At 40.3% G+C, this 16,393-nt stretch overlaps 1 protein-coding gene across 1 annotated transcript; it reads left to right on the top strand.

Annotated features, from left to right (window-relative positions):
- Positions 1-239: 239 nt before the first annotated feature.
- On the top strand, positions 240-2,263 carry LOC127131691 (uncharacterized). The gene is made up of 5 exons (XM_051060607.1): positions 240-369; positions 493-599; positions 719-888; positions 994-1,801; positions 1,868-2,263. The coding sequence occupies exons 1-5, from the start codon at positions 240-242 to the stop codon at positions 2,261-2,263; spliced, it is 1,611 nt and encodes a 536-aa protein (XP_050916564.1).
- The last annotated feature ends 14,130 nt before the right edge of the window (positions 2,264-16,393 follow it).

The raw sequence follows: 16,393 nt of genomic DNA, 5'->3' as shown, positions 1-16,393 counted from the left end.
GCGCCGCTTATGCTCAGAGGGGAATGGAAAGACAACTATACCAACCACAACATCAACAACACTATCAACATCAATGTCAACAGCAACAAGTGAATGTTGTGGCCATTCCGGTCATCGCAGCTCCTCAGCAGCAACAATAACCACAATACCAACAACAACAACAACAAAAAATCATTCCTCGTCGCAATTACAATCAGCCAAGACAACCCAGAATCGAGAAATTATTTGATCCACTCCCGATGACATATTCTCAAGTGTTTCAACATTTATTGCAACTAAAATTGGTTAATTTGAGGGGCATGCCACCTCCTGCTGAGAGGCTCCATGCAGGTTATAATCCTAATGCCCGATGCGAATTTCATTATGGCGGTATAGGCCATGATGTGGAGAATTGTTGGGCCCTTAAATACAAACTGCAAGAATTGTTGGATTCTAAGGCCATTTAGTTCACCCTTGACAATGAACCTAATCTTATTCAAAACCCAATGCCAGCTCATGCCGGACCTACTGTTAATGTCGCGCAAGATGGTGAAAACTTGAATTTGATAATGGATATGAACCTGATGTCTACCCCGTTATTGTGTGTTAAAGGTTATCTGGTAAAAAACAGTGTTTTCCCTGGGTGTCTCCCAGATTGGTGTGGTGCCAGAGTCACCCCGAGGGTTGTGCTAGTTTGAAGACTAGGATTCTGAATTTGATCAATGAAGGTGTTTTATAGTGTGATAGGATTGTGAAAAACGAGAAAGTTGAAGAGAAAGATGTGGCGGTAATTTTCATTCTGTATACTCCTGCAAATATTCCAGCGCCTTCTAGGCCTACTCCCTTGACAATCACGTTGCCTGGTCCTATTCCTTACTCCAACGAGAATGATGTTCCTTGGCATTATGGGTCAGATGTTTATCACCATGGAGTGAAGCAATAAGGGAAGCCTTCCGAAGACAAACCAAGAGAAGACATTAGTCTGAATGTTGATAATTTTGTTGGTACAAGAAGAATTACCATAAGTGGTAGGATATATTCTCAACAAATCGCCCAAAATAATGTTGATGCCTTGGCGAAAGCTAAGGGTAAACAAGTGGTGGGTGATAATTCAAGATATATACAAGATAGTACTCTGAATGTAGTTCCTGGAACTTCTTCGTCTCAAGAAGTTGAAGAGTTATTAAGATTTATCAGGAAAAGTGACTACAAAGTGATAGATCATCTAAGCCAGACGCCATCTAAAATATCAATCTTGTCCTTATTGTTGTGTTTCGAAGCTCATAGGAATTCCCTGATGAAATTGTCGAGTTCTGCTTTTGTGCCACAAAACATCACTGTCAATCAGTTAAAAGGGGTTGTAGCCAGTATATCAGCAGATAGCAGTTTGGGTTTTACGGACTTTGATATCCCTCTAGAAGGACGCAATTCTAATAAGGCTTTGCACATTTCTATGGAATGGAAAGGAACTACATTATCCCGAGTGTTGGTAGACATCGGATCAGCCTTGAATGTGCTACCCAAGTCTTCCCTGATGAAGATTGACTATGTAGGAGTTGAATTGTGCCCAAGCGACTTGATAGTCTGGGCTTTCGATGGGTCTCGAAGAGCCGTTTTTGGTGAAGTGGACCTACCTGTTAAAATTGGACCACAATTTTTTCGTACGACATTCTTCGTCATGGACATACATCCCGCATATTGTTGTTTGCTTGAACGCCCGTGGATTCATGGGGAAGGCGCTGTAACATCCCCCTTACACCAGAAAATGAAGTTCCCAAGTGGTAGTAAGATTGTTAACGTTTGTGGTGAGGAAGAGTACATGGTGAGCCATTTGACATCTTTCTGATATATAGAGGTTGAGGGGGAAGTACATGAAACTCCTTTTTAGGCGTTTAAAGCAGTTCAGATGATCAAGACTCCTCATTATGAGGGTAAGAGGCATGCAGTTTCCATGTCTTCATTGAAGGATGCTAGAGAAGTGGTTGAGAATGGTCACCCCAAAGGTTGGGGTCATGTGTTAGATCTTCCTCTGAAATTTGACAAGTTGGGTCTCGGTTTGAATCATTCCCAGCAAGATGTAGCCCCTGATGTTCCCAAGGCTCCAAGTGTTCTCACTCCGGTGAAGTTTATAAGTGCTGGATTTATCAGTAATGATCAGGCTAATGTTGTCGGTGATAACGATGATAGTGATTATGACATTGACAACTGGATCCAACCGAGTGTTCTAGGTGAAGAACTCCACAACTGGACTGCAGAGGATGTCATCCAAGTCATGCTCAATTAGGAGTAATTTTCTTTTGTTTCTTTTACCACACAATAATTCATGCACTCTGCCCAAGGCACAATGAATCATGTAGGGCCACCATGTTTCATTTTCTATTTTTATCATAAAATAAAAGACATTTTGCATTCAAATCTTTTGATCTTTGTCTTTCTATTTTTTACTTTTATCTTTCCTTTTAAAACGGCAATATTTTCTTTTCACCACACACTTCCTAAAAAGCATAAAAAACATCATTAATGCAGATTCACGTACACCTCAGACTCCATTGATAATGATTCTGCTATCGCTCATTATGACTTTGACAATCCGATCTACCAAGTCGAAGAAGAAGGTGATGAACATTGTGAACTCCCTGAAGAGTTGATAAGGTTATTAAGGCAAGAAGAAAAGGTCATCCAGCCGCACCAAGAAGACATTGAGGTCATGAATCTTGGAACTGAGGACGACGTGAACGAGGTCAGAGTAAGGGGCTTCTTTGGAAGAAAGTGTGTAGGCAAGGTTGATCGACATGTTGCGAGAGTTTATTGACATATTTGCTTGGTCTTATCAAGACATGCCTGGGCTTGACGCAGATGTTGTGGTGCATAGGTTACCTTTAAAAGAAGAGTGTCCACCTGTTAAGTAGAAGCTTCGAAGGACACGTCCAGATATGTCTAAAAAGATTAAAGATGAAGTGGAAAAGCAATTTGATTCAGGTTTTCTGGCAGTTACTTCTTATCCTCAGAGGGTAGCTAACATCGTTCTTGTGCCTAAGAAAGACGATAAGGTGCGGATGTGTGGTGATTACCGTGATTTAAACACAACAAGTCCCAAGGATGATTTCCCGCTCCCTCACATTGATGTATTGGTTGACAATACTGCACGATTCTTGGTATTTTCTTTCATGGACGGTTACTTCGGTTATAATCAGATTAAAATGGCCCCATAAGACATGGAGAAGACCACGTTTATCACACCTTGGGGAACCATTTGTTATAAAGTCATGCCTTTTGGTTTGAAGAACGCAGGGGCAACTTACCAGCGTGCAATGGTAACCCTATTCCATGACATGATCCATAAAGAGATTGAGTGCTACATATATGATATGATTGCGAAATACGATACAGAGGAGGAACATTTAATCAATTTGCGGAAATTGTTTGAAATATTGAGGAAGTTCGGGCTAAGGCTAAATCCCAACAAATGTACTTTCAGGGTAAGATCTGGTAAATTACTTGGCTTTATGATTAGTGAAAGAGGAATTGAGGTTGATCCTACAAAGATAAAAGTGATTCAAGAGATGTCTGAGCCAAGAACCGAAAAAGAAGTGTGTGGTTTCTTGGGAAGGTTGAACTACATTACTAGATTTATCTCCAATCTAACAGCCACATGTGAATCGATGTTCAAACTATTGAGAAAGGATTAGGCAGTGGTATAGAACGATAATTGTTAAAAAGCATTTGAAAAAATAAAAGAGTACCTGCGGGAAACTACGATTCTCATGCCTCTAGTAGAGGGAAGACCCTTGATCATGTATCTCACTGTCCTCGACGAGTCAATGGGGTGTGTATTAGGCCAACATGATGAGTCTGGCTAAAAAGAGCAAGCAATATACTACTTGAGCAAAAATTTTACCAATTGTGAAATCAAATATTCACTGCTTGAGAAAACTTGTTATGCTCTATGTAACACCCTTCTAAATACCCCAAAATATTTAATTAAAATGATAATAATTCAATCAGAGTAATTATGCCTCGAAGGGTGTCACACAATCAATTCACAACGATCATCATAATTTCCTGTCATGCTCAGTTATTTAACTCAAAGTATAAAGTATCTGCATAATACGCAACGGATAGAAAACAACTCAATTATTCCAAACATGTAACATATTACATGCAAAATGGTTCACAACCAATCAATAAAATATTCAAACATCCCATCCCGATGTTACATCTATCAGAGCATGACCCACTAGGAGACTACACTAGACTCCAAGCACTAGCTCCTATTCAACTCACTGCTCGTTACCTGAAAAATAGGTGTAAGGGTGAGTTCCTCAATCAATATAATAAGCATTATACAACATTATGTAATGTTAAGTAAATAACGCATCAAATCACCCTAACCAGACTACACGCTCAATAACGGCAGCGTCAATTCAAATATCATACTCAACCATAACATATCACATGTGTATAATCTCCAACCATACTCAACATCAACAACACTACACACAACACACATATAATACTGGAATACATCCAATCATATTATATGCCATACATTCATTATGCAATGAGACTCAACATATGCGGTACCGACTCTTCTTGAACTTACAGTTCAAGCTCACCGATCCCTCCGGATACGGCTACTAAGCTCACTAGTCCCACTCATTTGAGACCTAGTGACTCACTCACTAATTCCTCACCATGGGAATTAGCTACAGCCCCAAAGGCTAGACTATGCAAGCTAATCATCTAGCATGCAAACATCAACAACAATTCACAACGATTTACTCACTAATCCCTCACAATGGGAATTAGCTACAGCCCCATAGGCTATGCCATGCATGCTAATCATATAGCAATGCAGCATCAACAACAACTCAAGAATAGACAATATGCTCACACCATAAGTCATACAACAGTCTATTCACAATGCATACATAACTGATACATTTACAGCATAATGCACACCATCACATATCATCAACACAATTATCACGAAAGCATATCATATCATGCCACACAATCAATCATAGTATTAGCACACCCTACTAATACCTATGCCTCTCAAAACAACGGGAAATGATCCCTAATACATCGGTCCTCAGCTAAATCACATCACTCAGCCTAAACAGCCAAAACTGCACCACCACAGCACAGAAATCACAATTTAATATCCACTTCTGCACAGCACAGTTCGCGCCGCGCAGGAGGGTTCGCGCCGCGAACGGTGCGTCACAGAACCCTTCTGGATTTGACAGTTCGCGCCGCGAACGGGGCTTCGCGCCGCGAATCGCGCGCGAACAGAACCCTCTGCTACAGAAAACAGATTTCAGGTCTACAATGGTTTTCCCTATTACGAAACCTATCCGACCCAACCTTCCACAGTCCAATTTACATCAATTAATCGTCCTCATTGTCAACACAATTCATATCTTATTTGATTACACCAAACCTAACACGTTTACATCAAATTCCTACGAATTCCCTCTCAATTCTTCCCCAATTTCATTCATCCCAAAAGTTCACAATTTCATCCTAATCATCCAATTCAGAGGTAATTCAAAGGTCTATCACTACCCATGACATATTATCATATAATACCCGTTAAATCAACGATAAACCCCCCTTACCTGAGTTAATCCGGCAAATTCTGCAGCTTCAAGCTCTTCCTCTTCTCTTGTTCTGCCTTTTGCCCTTTTTCTCTTTCAGCCGCTTCTCTTTTCCTTTTCACGTGAAAACCCTTGTTCCAAAATTGGGACTTTTTATTCCAACTTATATATTCCAATAAATAATTATTCCAATAATTATTATTCCAAAATAATAATAATAATAATCCAAATTTCTAATTATTCAATTAAATTAATAAATAAAATATTAATTTAAATTAAATAATTGTCTTATTTTAATTGGGGTGTTACAACTCTCCCCCACTAAAAGAGTTTTCGTCCTCGAAAACATACCTCAAGCGAACAACTCTGGGTAAGACTCCTTCATCTGACTCTCCAGTTCCCATGTCACATTGCCACCTGCTGGTCCTCCCCAAGCTACCTTCACTAAGGCAATCTCTTTACCCCGTAACTGCTTCAACTCTCGATCCTCAATCCTCATAGGTGATGTTTCAACAGTCAGGTTATCTCTCACCTGTACATCATCTACTTGGACAACATGCGACGGATCATGAATGTATCTCCTCAACTGAGACACATGAAAAACATCATGCAAATTCGCAAGCGACGGCGGTAAAGCGACACGATAGGCTACCTCTCCTATCCTTTCCAAAATCTGATAAGGACCAATAAAACGAGGAGTCAACTTCTTTGACTTCAAAGCTCGACCAACACCAGTTATCGGAGTAACACGAAGAAACACATGATCTCCCTCTTGGAACTCAAGTGACTTTCTTCTCTTATCATGATAACTCTTCTGACGACTCTGAGCAATTCTCATCTTATCCTGAATCATCTTAATCTTTTCAGTAGTCTGTTGAACAATTTCCGGTCCAACCACAGCACTCTCGCCGGACTCATACCAACATAAAGGTGTCCGACATCTCCTACCATACAGAGCTTCAAACGGTGCCATACCAATGCTCGAATGAAAACTATTGTTGTAGGTAAACTCAACCAAAGGTAAATAACAATCCCAAGCGCCTCCTTTTTCCAAAACACAAGCTCTCAAAAGATCCTCTAATGACTGAATCGTCCTCTCAGTCTGACCATCAGTCTGCGGATGATATGCAGAACTCAATCTCAGCTTAGTCCCCAAAGCCCTCTGCAAACCTTCCCAGAACTTTGATGTAAATCTAGGATCTCTGTCCGAAACAATACTCGATGGAATACCATGCAAACTTACAATCTTCTCAATATACAACTCGGCTAGCCTCTCTAACGGATAATCCATTCTGATCGGAATGAAATGAGCCGACTTCGTCAACCTGTCAACAATCACCCAAATGGCTTCAAAATTCTTCTTTGTTCTCGGCAAACCAGAAACAAAATCCATACTGATACTATCCCACTTCCACTCTGGAATAGCCAACGGTTGCATTAGCCCAGACGGTTTCTGATGTTCAATCTTTGACTTCTGACAAGTCAAACAAGAATAAACAAAACTCGCAATTTCTCTTTTCATTCCCGGCCACCAAAATAACTTCTTCAAATCATGATACATCTTCGTAGCTCCAGGATGAATACTCAAGCCACTACGATGTCCTTCCTCAAGAATACTCTTCTTAAGCTCAATAACATTCGGAATACACACCCGACTACCAAATTTCAAAACACCATTCTCATCAACTCCGAATTCACCACCTCGACCTTGATTCACTAAAGTCAACTTATCAACCAAATGCATATCGGATTTCTGACCCTCTCTGATCTCCTCCAGAATACCACTCGTTAACTTCAACATTCCCAATTTAACACTGTTGTGAGTACTCTCACACACCAAACTCAAGCCTCTAAACTGCTCAATTAAATCCAATTCCTTAACCATTAACATAGACATATGTAATGATTTCCGACTCAACGCATCAGCCACTACATTTGCTTTACCCGGATGGTAATTCAAACCAAAATCATAATCCTTCAGAAATTCTAACCATCTCCTCTGTCTCATATTCAGCTCTTTCTGATCAAACAAATACTTTAAACTCTTATGGTCACTGAAAACTTCAAATCTTGACCCATACAAATAATGCCTCCACAACTTCAGAACAAATACCACGGCTGCCAACTCTAAATCGTGTGTCGGATAGTTCCTCTCATGAACCCTTAGTTGTCTCGAAGCATAAGCTATAACCTGCTTATTCTGCATCAACACACCACCTAAACCCAACAATGAAGCATCACAATAAACCTCGAATAGTTCCGACGAACTCGGTAATATCAGAATAGGAGCAGTAGTTAACCTTCTCTTTAACTCTTGGAAACCTTCTTCACATTTTGAATCCCAAACAAACGCTTGCCCCTTTCTAGTCAGCATCGTCAACGGTAACGCCAACTTAGAAAATCCCTCAATGAACTTCCTATAATAACCAGCCAAACCAAGGAAACTTCGAATCTCAGCAACAGACTTCGGAGCTTCCCACTTAGATACCGCTTCTATCTTAGAAGGATCAACAGCAACACCACCTCTTGAAATCACATGACCAAGAAAACTAACTTCTTCTAACCAAAATTCACACTTAGACAGTTTAGCAAATAACTGCTTTTCTCGCAGCACTCCTAAAACCACTCTCAAATGCTCAGCATGCTCTTCTTCAGATTTCGAATACACCAAAATGTCATCGATAAACACCACAACAAACTGATCCAAGTACGGATGGAAAATCCTATTCATGTACTCCATAAATACTCCAGGCGCATTAGTCACACCAAAAGGCATTACAGAATACTCATAATGTCCATACCTCGTTCTGAAAGCAGTCTTCTGAATATCCTCAGTTTTCACACGTATCTGATGATACCCAGATCTCAAATCTATCTTGCTGAACACACTCGCACCAACCAACTGATCCATCAAATCATCAATCCTCGGCAAAGGATACCGATTCTTGATCGTCACTTTATTCAGTTGCCTGTAGTCCACACACAACCTCATAGTACCTTCCTTCTTCTTAACCAACAACACTGGTGCACCCCACGGTGACACACTTGGACGAATAAACTTCTTATCCAACAAATCTTCCAACTGACTTTTCAATTCAGCTAACTCAACAGCAGACATACGGTACGGAGCCATCGATATCGGTCTAGTACCAGGTACCAATTCAATCGAGAACTCAACTTCACGCTCTGGCGGTAACTCATTCACTTCTTCCGGAAACACATCAGGAAAGTCACACACCACTGCTAGCTCACGAACCACTAGTTTATCTTTAGCCTCTAAAGTTGCCAACAGCATAAACAACTCTGCCCCATCTGCCACTTCCTCATTCACCTGCCTGGCTGATAGAAACAGACTCTGCCCTTCCTCAGTCTCAGGAAATATCACCGTCTTATCAAAACAGTTGATATAAACCCGGTTAAACACCAACCAGTTCATACCCAAGATAACGTCAATCTGCACTAATGGAAGACACACAAGGTCTATTCCAAAATCTCTACCAAAAATATTCAAAGGACAACTCAAACAAACCGAAGTAGTAGTCACTGAACCCTTTGCAGGAGTATCAATCACCATACTTCCACGCATCTCAGATATCTCTAACTTAAGTTTCACAGCACAATCCAAAGATATAAAGGAATGAGTAGCACCGGTGTCAATAATAGCTACAAGAGGAAAGCCATTAATATAACACGTACCTCTGATCAAACGATCATCTGCAGAAGTCTCAGAACCTGATAGAGCAAAAACCTTGCCTCCTGACTGATTCTCTTTCTTCGGCTTAGGACACTGTGGACTGATATGACCCAACTCTCCACAGTTGAAACAAGTTACAGTCTTCAACCGGCACTCTGCAGCCAAATGACCACCTTTGCCACACTTGAAACACTTCATCTCAGCACTGGTACACTCATGAACACGATGTCCAGCCCGACCACATCTATAACACTTAGCAGGAGCACTAGAGTCTCCCCCACTAGGCCTCTTCATGCCACTCTGCTTCTGAAAACCTTTGCCAGCTGCATACGGTTTTCCACGATCCATCTGATTCTTACCCTTCCTATCAACCCTCTGCTGATAGCTCTCTGCTCTAGCCTTGGAATCCTGTTCAAAAATTCTGCAACAGTCAACCAAGTCAGAAAACACCCTGATCCTCTGATATCCAATAGCTTGTTTGATCTCAGGACGCAACCCGTTCTCAAACTTCACACATTTCGAAAATTCTCCAGCAGCCTCATTATGGGGAGTATAGTACTTTGACAGCTCGGTGAACTTCGCAGCATACTCAGTAACCGACCTGTTACCCTGCTTCAATTCCAAAAACTCTATCTCTTTCTTTCCTCTAACATCTTCTGGAAAATACTTTCTCAGGAACCTTTCCCTGAACACAGCCCAAGTGATCTCAGTATTCCCAGCAGATTCCAACTCAGTGCGGGTAGCAACCCACCAATCATCAGCTTCCTCTGACAACATATGTGTACCGAACCTGACCTTCTGGTTATCAGCACACTCAGTTACTCTGAAGATCCTCTCGATCTCCTTCAACCACTTCTGAGCACCATCTGGATCGTATGCTCCCTTGAACATTGGAGGATTGTTCTTCTGGAACTCACTCAGTTGACGAGCAGCTCCCATTCCTACAACATTTGGATTCCCTCCAAGTACTCCAGCCAGCATACCCAGAGCCTCAGCAATCGCAGCATCATCTCTGCCTCTTCCAGCCATCTCTATTCTGAAAACCCAACAAACTAAAACAATAAGTACTGATAGGGTTACACAACTCCTATCCCGTACAGGGAAAACAGAATAATTACGACTCGACACGACCGACTATGCTCTGATACCACTAATGTAACACCCTTCTAAATACCCCAAAATATTTAATTAAAATGATAATAATTCAATCAGAGTAATTATGCCTCGAAGGGTGTCACACAATCAATTCACAACGATCATCATAATTTCCTGTCATGCTCAGTTATTTAACTCAAAGTATAAAGTATCTGCATAATACGCAACGGATAGAAAACAGCTCAATTATTCCAAACATGTAACATATTACATGCAAAATGGTTCACAACCAATCAATAAAATATTCAAACATCCCATCCCGATGTTACATCTATCAGAGCATGACCCACTAGGAGACTACACTAGACTCCAAGCACTAGCTCCTATTCAACTCACTGCTCGTTACCTGAAAAATAGGTGTAAGGGTGAGTTCCTCAATCAATATAATAAGCATTATACAACATTATGTAATGTTAAGTAAATAACGCATCAAATCACCCTAACCAGACTACACGCTCAATAACGGCAGCGTCAATTCAAATATCATACTCAACCATAACATATCACATGTGTATAATCTCCAACCATACTCAACATCAACAACACTACACACAACACACATATAATACTGGAATACATCCAATCATATTATATGCCATACATTCATTATGCAATGAGACTCAACATATGCGGTACCGACTCTTCTTGAACTTACAGTTCAAGCTCACCGATCCCTCCGGATACGGCTACTAAGCTCACTAGTCCCACTCATTTGAGACCTAGTGACTCACTCACTAATTCCTCACCATGGGAATTAGCTACAGCCCCAAAGGCTAGACTATGCAAGCTAATCATCTAGCATGCAAACATCAACAACAATTCACAACGATTTACTCACTAATCCCTCACAATGGGAATTAGCTACAGCCCCACAGGCTATGCCATGCATGCTAATCATATAGCAATGCAGCATCAACAACAACTCAAGAATAGACAATATGCTCACACCATAAGTCATACAACAGTCTATTCACAATGCATACATAACTGATACATTTACAGCATAATGCACACCATCACATATCATCAACACAATTATCACGAAAGCATATCATATCATGCCACACAATCAATCATAGTATTAGCACACCCTACTAATACCTATGCCTCTCAAAACAACGGGAAATGATCCCTAATACATCGGTCCTCAGCTAAATCACATCACTCAGCCTAAACAGCCAAAACTGCACCACCACAGCACAGAAATCACAATTTAATATCCACTTCTGCACAGCACAGTTCGCGCCGCGCAGGAGGGTTCGCGCCGCGAACGGTGCGTCACAGAACCCTTCTGGATTTGACAGTTCGCGCCGCGAACGGGGCTTCGCGCCGCGAATCGCGCGCGAACAGAACCCTCTGCTACAGAAAACAGATTTCAGGTCTACAATGGTTTTCCCTATTACGAAACCTATCCGACCCAACCTTCCACAGTCCAATTTACATCAATTAATCGTCCTCATTGTCAACACAATTCATATCTTATTTGATTACACCAAACCTAACACGTTTACATCAAATTCCTACGAATTCCCTCTCAATTCTTCCCCAATTTCATTCATCCCAAAAGTTCACAATTTCATCCTAATCATCCAATTCAGAGGTAATTCAAAGGTCTATCACTACCCATGACATATTATCATATAATACCCGTTAAATCAACGATAAACCCCCCTTACCTGAGTTAATCCGGCAAATTCTGCAGCTTCAAGCTCTTCCTCTTCTCTTGTTCTGCCTTTTGCCCTTTTTCTCTTTCAGCCGCTTCTCTTTTCCTTTTCACGTGAAAACCCTTGTTCCAAAATTGGGACTTTTTATTCCAACTTATATATTCCAATAAATAATTATTCCAATAATTATTATTCCAAAATAATAATAATAATAATCCAAATTTCTAATTATTCAATTAAATTAATAAATAAAATATTAATTTAAATTAAATAATTGTCTTATTTTAATTGGGGTGTTACACTCTAGCTTGGGCTACTCGCCGGCTGAGGCAGTATATGTTGACCAACACTACTCTGTTAATTTCAAAGATGGACCCGATCAAGTATATTTTTGAGAAGCCCGCTCTTACAAGGAGGGTTTCCCGTTGGAAAATGATTTTAACAGAATATGATATCCAATATATGACTCAGAAGGCCATTAAAAGTAGTATAATTGCTGACTACCAGCTCATCAACCTGTGGAAGATTACCAACCGATGAAGTTCGAGTTTCGTGATGAAGATGTGTTGTTTCTCAAAGAATATTACAACCGACCATACCCAGATGAAGGTCCAGAACCAAGATCGTGATGGATTCTCGTGTTTGATGGTGCTTCAAATGCTTTGGAAAACGGTGTGGGAGTTGTTATTACTTCTCCCACGGGGTTTCATATTCCTTTCACTGCCAGGATCTGTTTTGACTGCACCAACACCATGGCTGAATATGAAGCTTGCATCTATGGAATTAAAGCTGCTATTGATTTGAGAATCAAGTATCTTGAAGTATATGGGGATTCCGCTCTGGTCATCAACCAGATCAATGGAGATTGGGAGACTTGTCGCCCAAATTTGATTCCATACCAAGAGCACATGATAAAGTTGATACCATACTTTGAGGAGATCACATTCGATCATATTCCAAGAGAAGAGAATCACTTAGCAGACGCACTGGCAACTCTGGCATCTATGTTCAAAGTTAAGTGGGCAAATGAGGCCCCCTCCATCATCATTATAAGGTTGGATGAGCTAGCTTTTTGCTATACTAATGATGAAGCTCGGGATGATAAATCTTGGTTTTGTGATATCAAAAGATACCTTGAGAAACAGGAATACCTGGAGGATGCATCTACCCCTGACAAGAAAACTCTAAGGAAGCTGTCAGCAAGGTTCTTCTTAAGTGGTGATGTGTTGTATAAGAGGAATCGCGATTCTATCCTGCTCAGATGCGTGGATAGACACGAAGCAGACATAATTATTGAGGAGATTCATGAGGGTTCATTTGGAACACACTCCAGTGGTCATGCCCTGGCGAAGAAGATTCTGAGAGCGGGTTATTATTGGATGACTATGGAAATTGATTGCCATCTTTATGCCAGATCATGTCACAAATGCCAAATTGATTAAGTGCATGTTCCTTATGTGACTTTGAATGTTTTTACTTCTCCATGGCCCTTCACAATAAGGGGTATTGATATGATCGGGCGCATTGAGCCTATCGCTTCAAACGTACACCGCTTCATTCTAGTGGCTATAGATTACTTCACCAAATGGGTGGAAGCTGCTTCTTACACCAACGTGACTAAGCAGGTGGTTGCTCGTTTTATCAAGCAAAATATCATTTGTCGTTATGGGATCCCCGAGAAGACCATAACAGACAATGAGACTAATCTCAACAACAAGATGATGACAGAGTTGTGCAAGAGTTTCAATATTCAATATCACAATTCCTCTCTCTACCTTCTGAAGATGAATGGAGCAGTGAAAGCAGCTAATAAGAATATAAAGAAGATAGTACAAAAGATGGTGGTAACCTATAAGGAATGGCACGAGATATTGCCCTTCGCTCTACATAGTTATCGTACTTCGGTTCGTACCTCGATTGGGGCAACTCCATTTTGTTGGTTTATGGCATGGAGGTAGTTTTGCTTGTCAAGTTTGAATTCCCTTCCTCAAGGTTGATGCGGATGTGAAGCTCGACGAGTCCGAGTGGGTGCATAATAGATTTGATCAGTTGAACCTCATCGAAGAGAAAAGGATTGCTACTATCTGTCATGGGAAATTATATCAAAAGCGGATGAAGAAGGCATTTGATCGAAGAGTCCGTCCTCAGAATTACCAAGCTAGTGACCTTGTCTTGAAGAGAATTATTCTTCCTCAATCTGATCCCAGGGGCAAGTGGACTCCAAATTATGACGGGCCATACGTGATAAGGAAAATTTTCTATGGCAGAGCCATGATGATCACCACTATGGATGGAGAGGACTTCCCACTCCCTGTGAATGTAGACATAGTCAAAAAATACTTCGCATAAAAGGACCCGCTAAGTTGAAAACCCGAAAAGGCAATTTAGGCACACAAAAAAATGGGCATCTTGACGAACCACAAAAAATGAATAAAAGGTTCGGGCAAAAATTAGGGATAAAAATAAAAAATAATAATTACACCCGCTAAGTTGAAAACCTGAAAAGGTAGCTTAGGAAAAAAGGGTATCCCGGTGGATTGAAAACCCGAAAGGGATCCAGGAAAAAGTTAGGGATTTGAAGCGAACGACTACGTCTTATGTTGGATCTATTGATTCCATCATACTACTACAGTCGTAGACCCCGAAGGGTAGGAATCAGTTCAATCGTTTTCTTCATAAAGCAAAGGGATGAGAATGTCAAGGTCATAAGAGTTATAGCCGAATCAGAACTTAATGGAAAACCATTTTCATTGTCATTTTTGTAATAAACTTTTGTTTTTGCCTTTTTTGCACTTACCTTTTCCTAGGAATTGACTTCTGATGTAAACGCCTATTTACATGCAGATTTTAAATCAATAAAAGTTATGTTTCATTCAAGAGCCTATTCTTTATTTTCTATTTTGTTTGTAAAAATGTCCAAATTTTTTATAATCATTGCATTTGAAAATTTTCAGACTTTATATGGTATGATAAGAAGACATTTGAATATGCTTGGGATTTGGTGTGTGGTCGGGTTGGTAGACGAAGTGGTCATGCTATCCCTGGAGCACCTAGGTTTTTTTGTGTTGCAGGAGTAATGGTCATCCGCAGATGTACGATGTACTAGCATGAAAGCAAGAATCATTGGGATGACTTCTAGTTTTGCTTTGTTCCCTCAGCAAGTTTGTCAAGTTCACCTCATTCCCAGTGAGAGGCCATTGGTAATCTTCCTCAGCAACGTCCAATCTTTATCGATATCCCGACCCAAGGTTTGCATCGAAATTTGAGTTTCTTCAGCAGAGTTTGCGACTTATCTTTGTAAATTCCCCCAAAGATTACGGCCCGGGGTTACCAAGTCACTTTGTTGGTCACTCCCCACAGAGTTCCAAATATTTCAAGGATTTATTTTCAGCAGATTCCTTGTATTTTATTCACTCCCGTGCAAAATCATGCATCATTATACCACATCCGTAAAATTATGTAGCATTCCCATTTTTATACGGAGCATTACGCCATAGAAAAATTCAAACATGCATAAAAGCATAAGTCAATGGTTTTTTCTTGCTGCCCTAGTGAAGTTATCAGCCTTTCAACATATCCCCAAACTATGTTTACCCTCACAAGATCCATTTGATTTTACCTACAAGTATCTATGGAGTCTTTGATTTCTTTGGTCCCGTTTTAAATCCAGTTCTATCCTGGTATCTTTGTTGGTGACCTAGTTCTTTCTTGGCACAACATCTTTTGTTCACAGACATACCCGATTAGATTGGTAGCCTTTGTGATTGTTAAATCCATTTTTATCCTAGTAACCATTTTAAATCCAGTTCTATCTTGGTATCTTTGTTGGTGACCCAGTTCTTTCTTGGCACAACATCTTTTGTTCACAGACATACCCGATTAGATTGGTAGTCTTTGTGATTGTTAAATCCAGTTTTATCTTGGTAACCGTTTTAAATCGAGTTCTATCCTGGTATCTTTGTTGGTGACCCAATTCTTTCCTGGAACAACATCTTTTGTTCACAGACATACCCGATTAGATTGATAGTATTTGTGATTATTAAATCCAATTTTATCATGGTAACCATTTTAAATCCAGTTCTATCTCGGTACCTTTGTTGGAGACCCAGTTCTTTCCTGGCACAACATCTTTTGTTCACAGACATACCAGATTAGATTGGTAGTCTTTATGATTGTTAAATCTAGTTTTATCCTGTTAACCGTTTTAAATCCATTTCTATCCAGGTACCTTTATTGGAGATCCATTTCTTTCCTGGCGCAACATCCTTTGTTCACAAGCGTACCCGATTAGATTGGTA

The sequence above is a fragment of the Lathyrus oleraceus genome, chromosome 3 (genome assembly GCF_024323335.1).
Source record: "Lathyrus oleraceus cultivar Zhongwan6 chromosome 3, CAAS_Psat_ZW6_1.0, whole genome shotgun sequence".
NCBI classification, from domain to species: Eukaryota; Viridiplantae; Streptophyta; class Magnoliopsida; order Fabales; family Fabaceae; genus Lathyrus; species Lathyrus oleraceus.
This window is presented reverse-complemented; position numbering and strand designations above follow the sequence as displayed.

What these genes read in the sequence shown, in the direction of transcription:
- LOC127131691 (XM_051060607.1), top strand. Translation starts at nt 240, where the DNA reads ATGACATATTCTCAAGTGTTTCAACATTTATTGCAACTAAAATTGGTT. An exon ending in ATGCGAATTTCATTATGGCG is followed by an intron (nt 370 to 492) that starts GTATAGGCCATG and finishes ACCCAATGCCAG; the next exon opens with CTCATGCCGGACCTACTGTT. An exon ending in GATGTTCCTTGGCATTATGG is followed by an intron (nt 889 to 993) that starts GTCAGATGTTTA and finishes TGGTACAAGAAG; the next exon opens with AATTACCATAAGTGGTAGGA.